General features: G+C 36.1%; 1 protein-coding gene across 9 annotated transcripts in view; it reads left to right on the top strand.

Annotated features, from left to right (window-relative positions):
- The window catches only part of RAPGEF6 (Rap guanine nucleotide exchange factor 6), a 190,780-nt gene that overhangs the window by 90,816 nt on the left and 86,320 nt on the right, over nucleotides 1-13,644 (top strand). For all 9 annotated transcript variants that reach the window (XM_025432804.3, XM_035696864.2, XM_025432808.3 and 6 more), the window contains one exon: nucleotides 8,771-8,902. In XM_025432804.3, the coding sequence (XP_025288589.1) occupies nucleotides 8,771-8,902 (132 nt within the window). The remainder of the gene's footprint in view (nucleotides 1-8,770; nucleotides 8,903-13,644) is intronic.

Genomic DNA, 13,644 nt, shown 5'->3' with positions numbered 1-13,644 from the left:
TTAAACTGATTTCATCTTTTCTCAACAAGTGTATCTACGCTTTTAAAAAACTTAATGTTAAGTGCAAATATTGATTGAAAGCCACTCTTTGGTTTTAAAAATGTGATGATGAGGAGATACATGTGTCATTGTCCCTTTAACCCTCATCTTCTAGTAAAAATAATGAATTAGGAATGCATGCTTATGCCGTAGTTCCACTTGCCTGACGCAGGGTGCCGGTGTCATATACCCAAAGCTACTGTGGTTAGATACAGCTATTTCCTTCAGGACTTTGGAGACATTTTAAATTGTCTTCATAAAACAGGCTCCAAACTACGTTTTTTGGGCCTTGGAATCTATTTTTAGTTCTCTTTCATTGTCAAGTGACACATGTCACCCTGTCTAGCCCCAGAAGCTCCTTTATACATCTGCTTTTAATTTCATAAGACCTCTGTCTTTGATTAGTGTTTCCTGTCTCCCATATGTATGATTGTCTTCCATTTCATCTACGATGCTAGAATAAGCTTTTTATTTATTTTTTGTTGTTGTTGTTGTTGTTGTTGTTTTTAGAATAAGCTTTTTAAAAAGCAGATCTCTTCCAGTCATTCATTTTCTTGCTTCAGGCCCTGTAAGTAGCTTTTTTCTAATACAGGAAACCTAAAGCACCCAAAATACTACTTTTGGCCCTTTATTTCCTGTATCCCCTGTATACATCCCTACCTAAGCTTCACTGATTGGCCTGTTTCTTTTTTTTTTTTTTTAATTTTTATTTATTTATGATAGTCACAGAGAGAGAGAGAGAGAGGCAGAGACACAGGCAGAGGGAGAAGCAGGCTCCATGCACCGGGAGCCCGATGTGGGATTCGATCTCGGGTCTCCAGGATCGCACCCTGGGCCAAAGGCAGGCGCCAAACTGCTGTGCCACCCAGGGATCCCTGATTGGCCTGTTTCTTGATTGCATCTTACTCATTCAAGTTTATACACACACAATGAAATTTAAAGAGCATGAATGCCACATTCAAAGGAGTAAGAACACAGAAGAACTTCCTTTTTTTTTTTTTTTTTTTTTTTTTTTTTGAGAAGGGAGAGTTGCGGGGAGAGGTGAGGGAGTTGGAAAGGGAGAATCTCAAGCAGGCCCCATGCCTAGCATGGAGACCAACATGGGGCTCCATCTCACAACCCTGAGATCATAACTTGAGCCAAAACCAAGAGTCAATGCTTAACCACTTGGGCCACCCAAGTGTTCTAAAGTACTTCACTTTCAGTTTGTTTTTCAGCTTTCCATACAGGCTCTTATGTAGGGAGTTTTTGTTTTTCCCTAATTTATATCACTTTCTGCTCCGTTTCCTTCCGTTATAGGTTAAATGCTTATTCTCAGTTCCACTTTATATACTAAGTATATAAGTACTTAATATATACTTATATATATACTTATATATATATATAACTATACTTATATATATACTTATATATGTATACTTATATATAAGTATATACTCATAAGGCATTCTAATAAAACTCATCTTTGAATCTTGCTTTTTTATCATAAAATGCCAGAATGTATACAGTGTGTATAGCTACCCTTAGTTGCTAAGAGCTCCAGAATTTCACCACATTCCAGTGTTATGGTCATTTTTTAAATGAAAAGGTAAGAGGAAATTACCCTTACATACATATATATATTTATTTGTTTTCAGTTTTGAGAATACTACAAATAACTTATTTATAGAAATAGTAGAGGAATGTTTTCTCCATACAAAAATAAAACATTTCAGCTGGATATTGCAGATCACGCTGAAACTTCTTTTGGACTACCAGCCTTGATTCTTCTCATTCACTAGACAGTACTACTCTTGATTGTGTGGTATATATTCCTTCAAATCTTTTCTCCCAAACCTAGATGAGTATGTACCCAGAAAACATGTAATGATGTTTTTATGCTTTTTAAAAAATGAGTCTTCTATTTATCATGAAAGTTACTTTTTAGTCAGTATAGCTAGGTTTTCTTGTACCTTGAACTGTAGCACAGTATTCCATAACAGGCTATAATAATTTAGCCATTCTCCTTGTGACAATTATTTTTCTTTTCTTTAAATTATTACAGTTTGTTTGTAATGAATGTTCTTGTACATCCTCCTTGCACACCTGTGTGCTTTTTTAGGATAGATATCCAAAGAGGAATTTTAAATGTAAAAAATCTTAATATTTGCTCTCCAAAGTGGCTACTCCTTGAATCACTCTTAAGAGTGGCTACACCAATTCATAACTCCCATTACCATTTATGAGAATATTGGTTTTCTCCTTAGCCTTGCCCGTATTATGTATTCTCAGGCTTTCTTTTTGCCAGTCTGATGAAAAGTTATTTAAATTTTTATTTCTCTGGTTCCTGGCAAGGTTTAGTAATCTCTTTTAACGGCTTTTTTCTCCTGCTGCTGTGACTTAAGTGGTCCTGTGTTGAGATGGCAGAGCCAAAAGACCAAAGCAGTATCTGAGTTTGCATATAAAGCAGTTGCCCCAGAGTGTTGCCTAGACCTGCAGAGAAATTTGAGTCAGAAAAATAAACACTTGGATGGGTTAAGTCTGTGTAAGACCTACAGCACCTCTTCTGTCATTGCCCTTCCCAAAAACCTGTAGCAGCTCTCTTATAACCTATAGGAATCAAAATCAAAATGCTTGACATTCAAGATTATTTTCTACCTCTAGCCTCTGCTTAATACATCTTTTTTCCTTTATATATATAGAATCTTCAACAGACTGTACTTTCTCATAATCTCTGTCTATATTCAAGCTCTTACCTAAGGAATCTGTCCATCCCCCAAATAGAACTTTGACATTGGGCCTCATGGACATGTGAATTCCAAATGTGAGTTCCAGCAGAGCTTGGAAGTTCAGGTATGGGAAATGGATAAAGGAACTGTGGAAAATAGGAAATTTTGCCAAACCTGTGATGCGGTAAGTGAATTGACATTGCTCATGAGAAGTCAGCTAGTAAGTCCCTGTTGGGGTCAGGAAGAAAAGGAAAAGAGGCAGATAAGCTGAGACACAGGAGAGATGGTTTAAGACATAAAGGATTCCTATTGGAGGAAAACTTTCACCTTTCTTCTGCTTCTTTTGTTAGGAATAGAAGGAATTGTTGGATGTTAGGAACTCAGACCTTAATGTCAGGAAACAATTTACTAGGAAAGAACAACTGATTTATAGTCAGACGGCCTGGATTTTAAAGCAATTTTCCCTGCTTCCTAGAGATGTGATTATGGGTAACCTGTGTGGCTCCTAAGGGCCTTGGTTTTCCTAATATGAAGTTTGGGTATAATAATAGCATCTTCCTTGTCTGGTTATATGATGATTAAATGAGATAATCTATGAAAAAGTCTGTAAAATGATGTATTTACTAGTTTACCTATTTGGTGCATGTAGTGAGCACTCAAACATTAGCTGTAGTCCCTATCATTATTTTCGTAAGATTAAGAAGTTGAGAGGATTCCTATATATTGATCTAAGTTTTCTTCATGGGGTAGAAAGGAGATGCTGTACACTTGTACATCTTTGGCCACTCTTCACTGTTATACTGCGATCCTTGAAGATGGGATCCATCTGTTTTCATCTTCATGTTACCAGCAGAATTCCTGGTACAAAGCAGAGTACTAGAATCAGGTACCTCTTGGGTTTGAATTCCAACTCGAGTGAGAGATCTATGGCCAGCAGCTTAATTTTATTGTCTCAGTTCTTCATTAGTAAAGTAGGGATAAAAATGCTTGTCTTTTAGGGTCTAGTGAGGATGAAAATGGCTTAAAAGTATTGCTACGCACCCAATTTGCAGTCTTGCTTTTCTGGCTTTGGTTCATTGTGTTACTTTGTTGGATGACCTCTTTCTCCTTGGTCTTCTGTAGGAATCTTGGAATATGGATTACCTTCTACTCCTGACAGCTCAACCAAACATCTGGACTTTTAAAACTATTTTCAGTCTTTGTCTTTTCATCCGCTTAATTACTAGATGAATTCTGCCTAAACAATAGAAACTAAGTAGGAGCAAGGTCTTTGAGCTGAGATATACTCCCATCACTGTTTCTGTATTATTGTAACCACTTACGGTTAGCTCATTGATTTTTCTACCTTTTAAAAAATTTATTTGAGAGGGAGAGTGCATACACATATGAGGATAGGGGCACAGGAGAGAGAGAGAAAGTCTCAAGCAAACTCCAAGCTGAGTGCAGAGCCTGACGCCAAGCTCGACTTCACAGCCCCTAGATCACTACCTGAGTGAAAATCAAGAGTCAGACACTTAGCCCGCTGCACCATGCAGGCGCTCCTCTCTGTCTTTTTTAGTACACATAATAGAGCTATAAAATGGCCTCTAAGCATAGTGTTAGCTTTTCCCACAGGTTTTGGTAGGTGGCATTTTAATTTTTATTCTGAGTATTTTCTAATTTGCAATGTGCCTTAATTGAGCTTTTCACTATTTAGGTTTGTTTAATAATTTCCCAGTCCGTGATAATTTTTATTAGTTATCTTTTTGTTAGTATTTCTGCCTTATTTGCTTTGTATCGTAAGATATCTCTCTATGTTTTCATTCTTTTGAAACTTTGACCACCTGCCTTATTGTCAATTTTTTTTAATGTTTTTATGTGTACCCTAAAATAATTCTGAAGTTTTTGGTTGCATTCTTCTATGTTCATGCACGTTAGGTCAGGTTTTTTATAATTGTTCCCATCTTCCCTATCTTTACATATTTTTTATTTTCTTAATCTGTCAGTGAGAAATTTGTGGTATAATTTGGCAGCATAATTGTGGATTCATGTAGGTCTTTTGTTGCCGTTTTTTGCCTTCTATATTTAGAGGATGTGTGCCTACGTACGTATTTAGTGTTGAACCTTTTATTATAAAAATGTCCCCTTTTGTCTCTAATGCTTTCCCCCTCAAGATGGACTTCATTTGAAATATAACTACATAATCTTTCTTTTGGTTTGTTTTTGCATGGTATATATTTTTCTATCCTTTTTTTTTAATGTTTTCCCCTAAGTAAGCTTCATAGTTACACAGTTTTACTAGTCTTAAATCAGATTACAGAAATGTATCCATCTATGAAGTCTGTTGCTACAGTTTCATGGACATTGCAAAGTACTTTTATTAACTTCATTTACTTTTCTCCAGACTTAATTCTATTGTATGTAATATATTTTAATTCTTATTTATGTGTCGGGACATTAACGTCCCTATTTTATGTAGTTAGTATTCACACAAACTTACCCACACATTTCCTGTTTTCATTGGTTTTCCTTTTCTGCATCTGGAAGCTTCCACTTGGAATTGTATTGTTCTCCTAGTACATTTTCTTTATTCACTGGATCTGCTGGAGAATCTGCTGGAGATCTGCTGGAAAACATTTGTCTTCATTTTTTTTCTGAAAATGTCTTTATTTTACCCTTTTTGGGGGACTTCTTGATGGATTTTATTTTATTATTATTATTTTTTCTTGATGGATTTTAGCACTTGGAGATACCACTCCCATTCTCTTCTGGCTTCCAAATCTCTTTTTTTTTTTTTTTTAATTTAATTTAATTTTATTTATTTACTCATGAAAGACAGAGAGAGGGAAGCAGAGGGAGAGGTAGGCTCCCTGCAGAGGAGGGAGCCTGATGTGAGGATCAGGACCCTGGGATCACAACCTCCGCTGAGCCAAAGGCAGACGGATGCTCAACCTACTGAGCCACTCAGGTGCCCCTGGCTTCCAAATTTTTATTGAGAGTTCAGCTGTCAGTTTAATTTTGCTCTTGTCCAAGTAATCTCTTTTTTCTGTTTTAAGATTTCTTTCTCTTTTTTCCCCCATACTAGTTTCACCCTCGTGTGCATAGGTATGGTTTTGTTATTTATCTTGCTGGTAATTCTTGCTTGATCCTTGTGTGACTTTGTATTATTGTCAGTTTGGGAAAATGCTTAGCCATTATCTCATATGTCTTAATCTTTTTTTTTTTTTTCTTTGACTCAGGTTGTTCAGATGTTACTTCTTACACTATCCCCTGTGATTCTTTCCCCCTCTCTCCCAGCTTCATTCTGGATATTTTTTCAGGCCAATCTTTACTTTTCTAATTTTCTTCTTAGCTCTGCCAAATCTAATGAGTCCATGTTTGACTTTTTAATTTCCATAACTTCACTTTTCAGCTGTAGAATTTGTATTTTATTCTTTAATTATTTGCTATAATTCTTAGTTTTTTTTCCTCTGTAGGGTTGACCCTTGAACAACACAGGGATTAGGGCTGCTGACCCCTGTGCAGTCAGAAATCCATGTATAACTTTTGAGTTAAGTACTAATAGCCTACTATTACCTGGAAGCCTTACCAATAATAACGTAGTCAATTAAGATTTATTTTGTAAAATATTTTTAAAAAGACATTTTGTATATGTATTATATACTATATTATAAAGTAAGCTAGAGAAAATATTATAAATAAAATCATAAGGAAAATATGTTTAAAGTACTGTAGAATATTGAAAAATAATCCACATGTAAGTGGACCCATGCATAAGTGGAGCCATATAGTTCAAACCTGTGTTTTTCAGGGTTCATTTGTCAGTATCATCTTTTGCTATAATGGAAAACATGGCCACTGAACTTTTCGACATGTGAGCTAAGAATGACCTTTACATTCTTAAAGGATTATTTAAAAAAAAAAAGTCAAAAGTATCCACAGAGATTGATTATATGTCACCTGCACAAGTCTCAATATTCTTTTGTCCCTTAAAGAAAATGTTTGCCGACCCTTGCTATATATATTCAAAACAGATATTTTGTAATCTGATTATTCCATTAGTTGAAAGTTCTTCATTTCTAAAGTCTATTATATTTTGTAGTTTTCATCAGTGCTATCTTGTCTTCTCATGTGCCTGGTTTTATTTGAGCTATGGATGTTGTATATGCAAAATATTTTAAATAATTTGATACTAGTATGATTTTTTCATTTGGCAAAGATTTGTGTTTGCTTCCAATAATTGACTGGAAGAGACTAGTAACCCTGTATAACATCTTAATACAAACAACATCAGAGATTGAGATGATTCTAAAATGGGCATCAATTTACTTGTGGATCACATTTATTCATAGAGTATAATGTTCTTTCCAGAGTCCCAGTCCAAAGGGTGGCCCTTCCATGCTAGGCCTTGAAATATAACTTCTATCTCTGTAACTAAGACTGTTGAACTGCTTCTGAGTCTCTTGATCGCCCTCTTTAAGAATCAGGAAAACCTACCAGGCCGGATTACATATGTATATCTAGTTTTTCTGTTTATCTTAGTTAATAGAATTCATCTGAGTTAGATAACACACTGTTATCAGCAGAGGAATATGTGATATCATTTCTATGTGTAGTTTGTTTGGTTTTAGTGGGGGAGGGGCAGAGGGAGAGACAGTTTATTTAAATTTTATTTAAATTCAGTTAATTAACATATAATATATTACTGATTTCAGAAGTAGAAGTCAGTGATTCATCAATTTTATATAATGCCCAGAGCTCTTACATCACATGCTAGTGGAAGAGAGAATCTTAAGGAGCCTGGCGAGGGCTCATTCTCGTGACCCTGAGATCATGACCTGAACCAAAATCATGAGTCAGACACCTAACTGACTGAGCCACCCAGGCCCCCTTCTGTGTGTAGTTTTTATAATTATAGTGACTACTCTTAAGATGATAGAATTTAGACTTGGCCATTTTTCCTTTAGGGTTTATTCAGTTTTTACTACTCTGTGCATGTTTAACATTTTCCTGCCCTAAAGCAATGAGAACTTCTGTTTTAAAAAGTAAGTAGATTTCTCTTAATGTTCCTGAATAGGGGGTTGCAGAGAAATTATTTGGAAAATATATCACCATGCCTCCTTTGTAAAACTTTCTCTCATTACTCTGGAGCAGTCATTTGTTTATTTTAATTCTTATTACATTGATTTTGTGAGGGTTTTTTGTTGTTACTGCTGTTCTGTTTTGTTTTTGGTATATTATACAGCCTGCATACCTATAAAAGTGTGACCATACTAAAGATGATATGATAGTATCATTTCCTTTATCTTGTGTCTCTTGTATCCCTGCACCTAGCATAGATGTTCATTAAATCATCATGATTATTAACAAATTTTTAGGGGCCAACTACAAACTACTACAATATTAGATGAAAAGAGGTCTACAAAATTTTTGAAATTTGGAATGCAATCAACTCCCCCCCCCCCCCCCCCAAATCTTGGTGCCAGATGCTGTACTTTAACACAAGATGTTGTGGGGTTTTTTGTTTGTTGTTATATTTTTCATGTTAATGACCATTTTGTGTGAGTGGTTTGTTGATAGCATTCTGAACACTTGAAGGTAACAATAGCTGATAGTATTATTAGGAGAAAAAGAGGGGCCCAAGTGCTTACTCTGAAATATCATTACCAATGGTAATGTCTTCTGAAGCCTATACAGTGGGATTCCATTCTATTCTAGGCTTGACTGACAGTATCAGAGTACTGATTTGGTTTTTATCATTTCCTAAGGTTTTTCCAAAAAGTGGAAAAATTAGTTTAGAATTGAAATTGCACAGTGGTGTATATAATGTCCAGAAACTGTTCAGAAATGAACAACATGTCAAGAACTCTTACTTTTTACTTAAGAAATTTTTTAACTTTTTAATTGCAGTATAGTTCATATACAGTGTTATAGTAGTTTCAGGTGTACAGTATAGTGATTGAATAATTGTATACATTCCTCAATAACGCTTACAGAGGTAATGTTTGATGTTTAGAATATCTTAAATTATTTTTCTTTTTCAGCTTCCAGCCGATCTTACCAAGATGCACATCACAGACAACCCTCATCCACAGGTGACTCATGTGTCTTCTAGTCAGTCTGGTTGTAGCATCGCCAGTGACTCTGGGAGCAGCAGTTTATCTGATATCTATCAGGTAGTATCTTAGGAGTTTGTGTGCTGTGCATATGGCTTTGTTATTCTGCCATATATCCCATGCTTGTGCTTTAGGTGGTCACATATCTTTTAATTAAAGTGTATGAAATTCAGGTAGAATGTCTTTGGGAAAATAAGCTTTATTGTTTCAAATTTGCAAGCTTAATTAAAGAAACAATCTTTTGAGAGTGATTAAATATGATTCAGGAGTGTATGAATATAATATTATTTTTAAAGACTTTAATTCAGGGAATTCATTATGAGTAATGCTTGCTTTGTTAAAAAATAGTTCTTGAAACAACTGAGCTTTAAACTTATACAAAGGCTGATTTTTATTATAGACTGTTCAATAAGTAGTCTTGAAGAAAATTAGAGTTGTTTTTTCTTCTTTTATTTAAATTCTAGATAGTGATAGAGTTGCTTTTTATTGTAAAGGGTCTATTAAATTTTCTAGTAGCCCTCTTAAAGTAGCCCTCTTAAAGGCCTTTCCTTTATTTATTTATTTATTTATTTATTTATTTATTTATTTATTTATTTATTTTTTAAGGCCTTTCCTCTTAAAAGGAAACAGGTGCAGTTAATTTGAATAGTATATTTTATTTAGCATAAATATATCCAAATACTATCATTTCATCACATAATCACAGTTTAAAATTATGAGTTAAATTTTTAAAATTCTGACTTCTGTAGACAGTATAAAAATAATATAAATTAAAAATAAACATGTACATGTAAAAATTAATATCAGGAAGTTAATTTACTAGCTGGTTTTTATTAATAATATTTGCTACATAACTTTGAACTTGTGTAGTATTGGATTTTAGAGAAGTAGAGGGACTTTTCAGGATGACTTCCACAGATGTGATTTTGAGTTATTTAGAATGTCTTTCTTCCACAAGTGATTGAAGACCTAAACACCAGTTGTTTAAACAATAAGGATTGGATATCAGCCAATATTGGCAGAGTAGAGAACTGCAAAATCTGTCCTTCCAAAAAAGTAAATAAGCTTTGGCTGACTTTCAGGTCACTCCAGCAGAAAGTAAGGCTAAGGCAGAGTTGTAAACTACCTGACTGAATGTTAAAGGCTTGCTCCAACACGCAGAAAGCCTAACTACCATTCTAGGCTGCCAGTTGCTAGTGAAGTTCCAGGTGGAATGTTGGGAGGTTCTTTGGGTTTGTTGTGGCTGGTGGTTGCTTGGTGACTGGGCAGACTGAATCATCAATCAGTGCCATGGAGGAGCTGACATCGTCTTTAAAGCTTGGCTTTGGACTCATCCTTGGGAAGCTGGATGAGGTGGTGGAATTGCCCAATGACCTGAGTCCACAGCCGACTTTCCAGAGCCACTTGGACTGCAGCACTCTTACTGCCTGCTTTGGTGACTCTGCAACAGCCCAGGCAGGGCACCAGATGGAGCAGCGAGGCTCTGCCAGCCCAGGCTGTGGCACCACTGGCCCCAAGGTGCCAGGCAGAGGAGTATGAGGGTGTATGCACAGTATGGGGATGTGGGAGTCTCCCAAAGCCAGAATTTAATATAACCTTACTATACATCTCCGTTCTGACCAGCCACAGTTCAAGTGACCAATAGTCACATATGGCAAGTGGCTACCATATATTACTTGTCTTTTGAAATGGAGTTGTTGCTTGAGGAAAACATTTTAGACTGTGGGTCCACTGAGTTGTTTTCAGATGTTTTAGGAAAACCATCATTCTTAAGGGAAACTTGTAGGCAGAGACAAAATGGAAAGAAGCCTCCGTTTTTGGATTATGCATAGCTTTTCTCCACAAAGGTCATTGCTCTGGCCATCTGCATCTCCCTGTTTAGCATTTTATCGTAGACAGAACAAGGAATTCTCCCTGTTCATCATTTTGTAGGAGATGGAACAAGTATTTTTTAAAAGTACACTTAAAAAATGCAGTGACTCTGGAGCCTCTCGCAGTATTTGCATTCCAGGCATTCTGCCCTTCCCCCAAAGGAATTATCATGTGCACACCTAAAGTCAACGTAGAGCTGTAGCTCCTCTGGATTCTGTGTTTTTCCTAGAGAAGATTGACCCTGGATTAATGAAGTTTAGGAATATGGCTATAGATTTCTTGTAGGGTAAGTGGGAATGTCTAGACCTTACTAGGAGAAATCATACAGCAGAGTTGTGGTGTTGTTGAGCTCTAGGTACCTGATCTCATTAGTATATCCATTTCTTTTTTTTTTTTTTTTAATTTTTATTTATTTATGATAGTCACACAGAGAGAGGGAGAGAGAAGCATAGACACAGGCAGAGGGAGAAGCAGGCTCCATGCAGGGAGCCCGACGTGGGATTCGATCCCGGGTCTCCAGGATCGCGCCCTGGGCCAAAGGCAGGCGCCAAACCACTGCGCCACCCAGGGATCCCAGTATATCCATTTCTAAACCAGATGTTATCACCTTTTTGGAGCAAGGAAGGGAGCCTTAGATGATTGTAAGAAAAAGGACAAAAGGTTAGTGCATAGACTGAGATCAGAGTCACTTGGAAAGGCCAATGCTTTGCTCCGCACTAGCAGATGAGCTGTACACAGCAGGGTCCTCTATCTTTGGCAGGATTCTGGGGGAGCTTCTGAAGCATTGCACTTATGTAATATCTACAGGATGTCTACCTACTGGTGTGCCTACCTGAGGCTATGGCTGAGGCATGCCTACTGATAGTTGGAGGTCTTCTGCTGTAGAATTACAGGCTTGAATGTGGTGTTTTTTTATTCTGTATGTTTTTTTATTCTTCACTAAGCACTCTATTTTTTTTAATCTTTTTGGTATGAATATGTTTATAATCAGATTAGCTTAAAATTTAGACAAATTTATACATTAAGATGTTAGATTGTTCTTGGATCAAGTATTTTATGTGTCCTCAAAGAATACTCAAGATAAATAAGGAGTGCTTCTTTCTGACTCTTTTTTCCTATTTATTTCAATCTGTATATATCAGCAAGAGCTGGAATGTTGTGAAATAAAGCATTGGTCTTTTCATTAACTTATTTTTAGAAACCTGAGGTATACATTCATCCCCCATCTTTTTTGGTTTCTATGTGGGAAGTAAAACACGGTGCTAAAAATCCCAGTGCTTCAGTTATTATCTCTATGGCAGCATGAGTTCTTATTAATTCATAGCTTTACTGCCAGTCTCTCAAAAACTGGTGCTACATTTCCTCTATGCTGTTCGACACCTCAGCTAGCTTTGTTATACCATGTTTCATTCTATTTGAATATTTCTGTTAAAAATATGTGTCCCTGGTTAAAATCTCACTTATCTTAACTACTACCATTTTACACAGGGTTGGATCCCATGACCCCCTGAGATCATGACCTGAACCAAAATCAAGTCCGTCGCTTAATGGACTGAGCCACCCAGGCGCTCCTACTCCTATTTTTTAAACTCCCACATGAGATAAAGCATAGTGTGACTTTACTCATATATTTTAAAAGTTTAAGTGCTACACCATTATCTAATTTATACTCTTCATTTCTTGCTGAGAAGTCACATTCTCAGCCTTCCACTTCTAACCACAGTCTGCAAGTCTGTTTTTATGTTACACTGTTCCCCACTTGAACATTCTAGGATCTAGTCCACGACAAAATATACGTGTTATTCCCCGAACATGTTGCTTTGTTCTAGCTCTGTGTTTTGGCTATGCTCTTCTATCTGCAGTTTCACCTTAATGACATGTTCATATCATCTCTCATGTCTTGGAACCCCACAGCAGTTTTTCTGCAGATCATGAGAGGAAAATTTGTGGAGGCAGTGTTTGTTTTTTACTTTTATATTCCATGCTGAGTTAAGCACACCATTGGTACTTAGGAAGTAATCTAGATGTTTTTTAGTTGAGTTATACTTGAAAGTAGAAACTAATATTGTTCCCAAGGAAAGTGCAGAGGATCATTACAAATTAAAGCTTGATTATATCCAGGGCAAAGGAGAATTTACTTGAACTGGCTGACCTGTTGTAGAGACCATGGAAGGATTAGTTTTACAGTGTTCTTGCCTTAACCAGTGAGATGAAGAGGAAACATAAGGACTAAGTGGTACATATAAAAGGTTGAATGAAGTACTCACAATGGCAATGCAAGAAAGAGAAGGTTAATGTTAGGTTTAATATTTGTTCTGAATTTGAAAATGTGGTTTTTGTAAGTTGGTGTAACTTTTCATTCCAACCTGTAGTTCCCCTCATTCTTTATCTAGATGAAAACAGGAAAAGGATATCCTCTGGTGGTTTATTTGGGGAAGCCAAAGTCATCAGAAAATCACCTCAGACTGTCTGCCTCACCAAATTATATTTACACGTATACACAGAGATACATTAATACTGCAGGGAAGGAAAAACACAAGAAGTTTAATGAATTTACCTTATTAGCTGTTTGACAAAAATACCTTTTTTCTCCCTAAACTTAATTCACTTATTATAATCTTCTGGAGGGTCTGCTATAATCCAAGTGCTAGGATAAAGTAGTTGAAAGGCAGGGGCTGATCTTCACTATACCCTGTCTTAACAAATGTGACATATCTTTCAACCTACATTTTTTTGGTAACAACTGTTGATATTATGTTATTAGTCTCTTAGACTCTTAAATTTTCTTTATAGCCTTATTCTTTACTTTGCTTCACTTGGGGTAATTTTTATTGCCTTTCTTCAAATTTCCCCTTACAGTTTACATTTCTTTACTTAGATTTCCCATTTTCACTCTACTTGTTTATATTTTGTTTTAAATCTTAGAACTT

The sequence above is a fragment of the Canis lupus genome, chromosome 11, assembly GCF_003254725.2.
Source record: "Canis lupus dingo isolate Sandy chromosome 11, ASM325472v2, whole genome shotgun sequence".
Classification (NCBI taxonomy): Eukaryota; Metazoa; Chordata; class Mammalia; order Carnivora; family Canidae; genus Canis; species Canis lupus.
The sequence above is the reverse complement of the archived record's forward strand: the minus strand, read 5'-3'. Positions and strand labels throughout refer to the sequence as shown.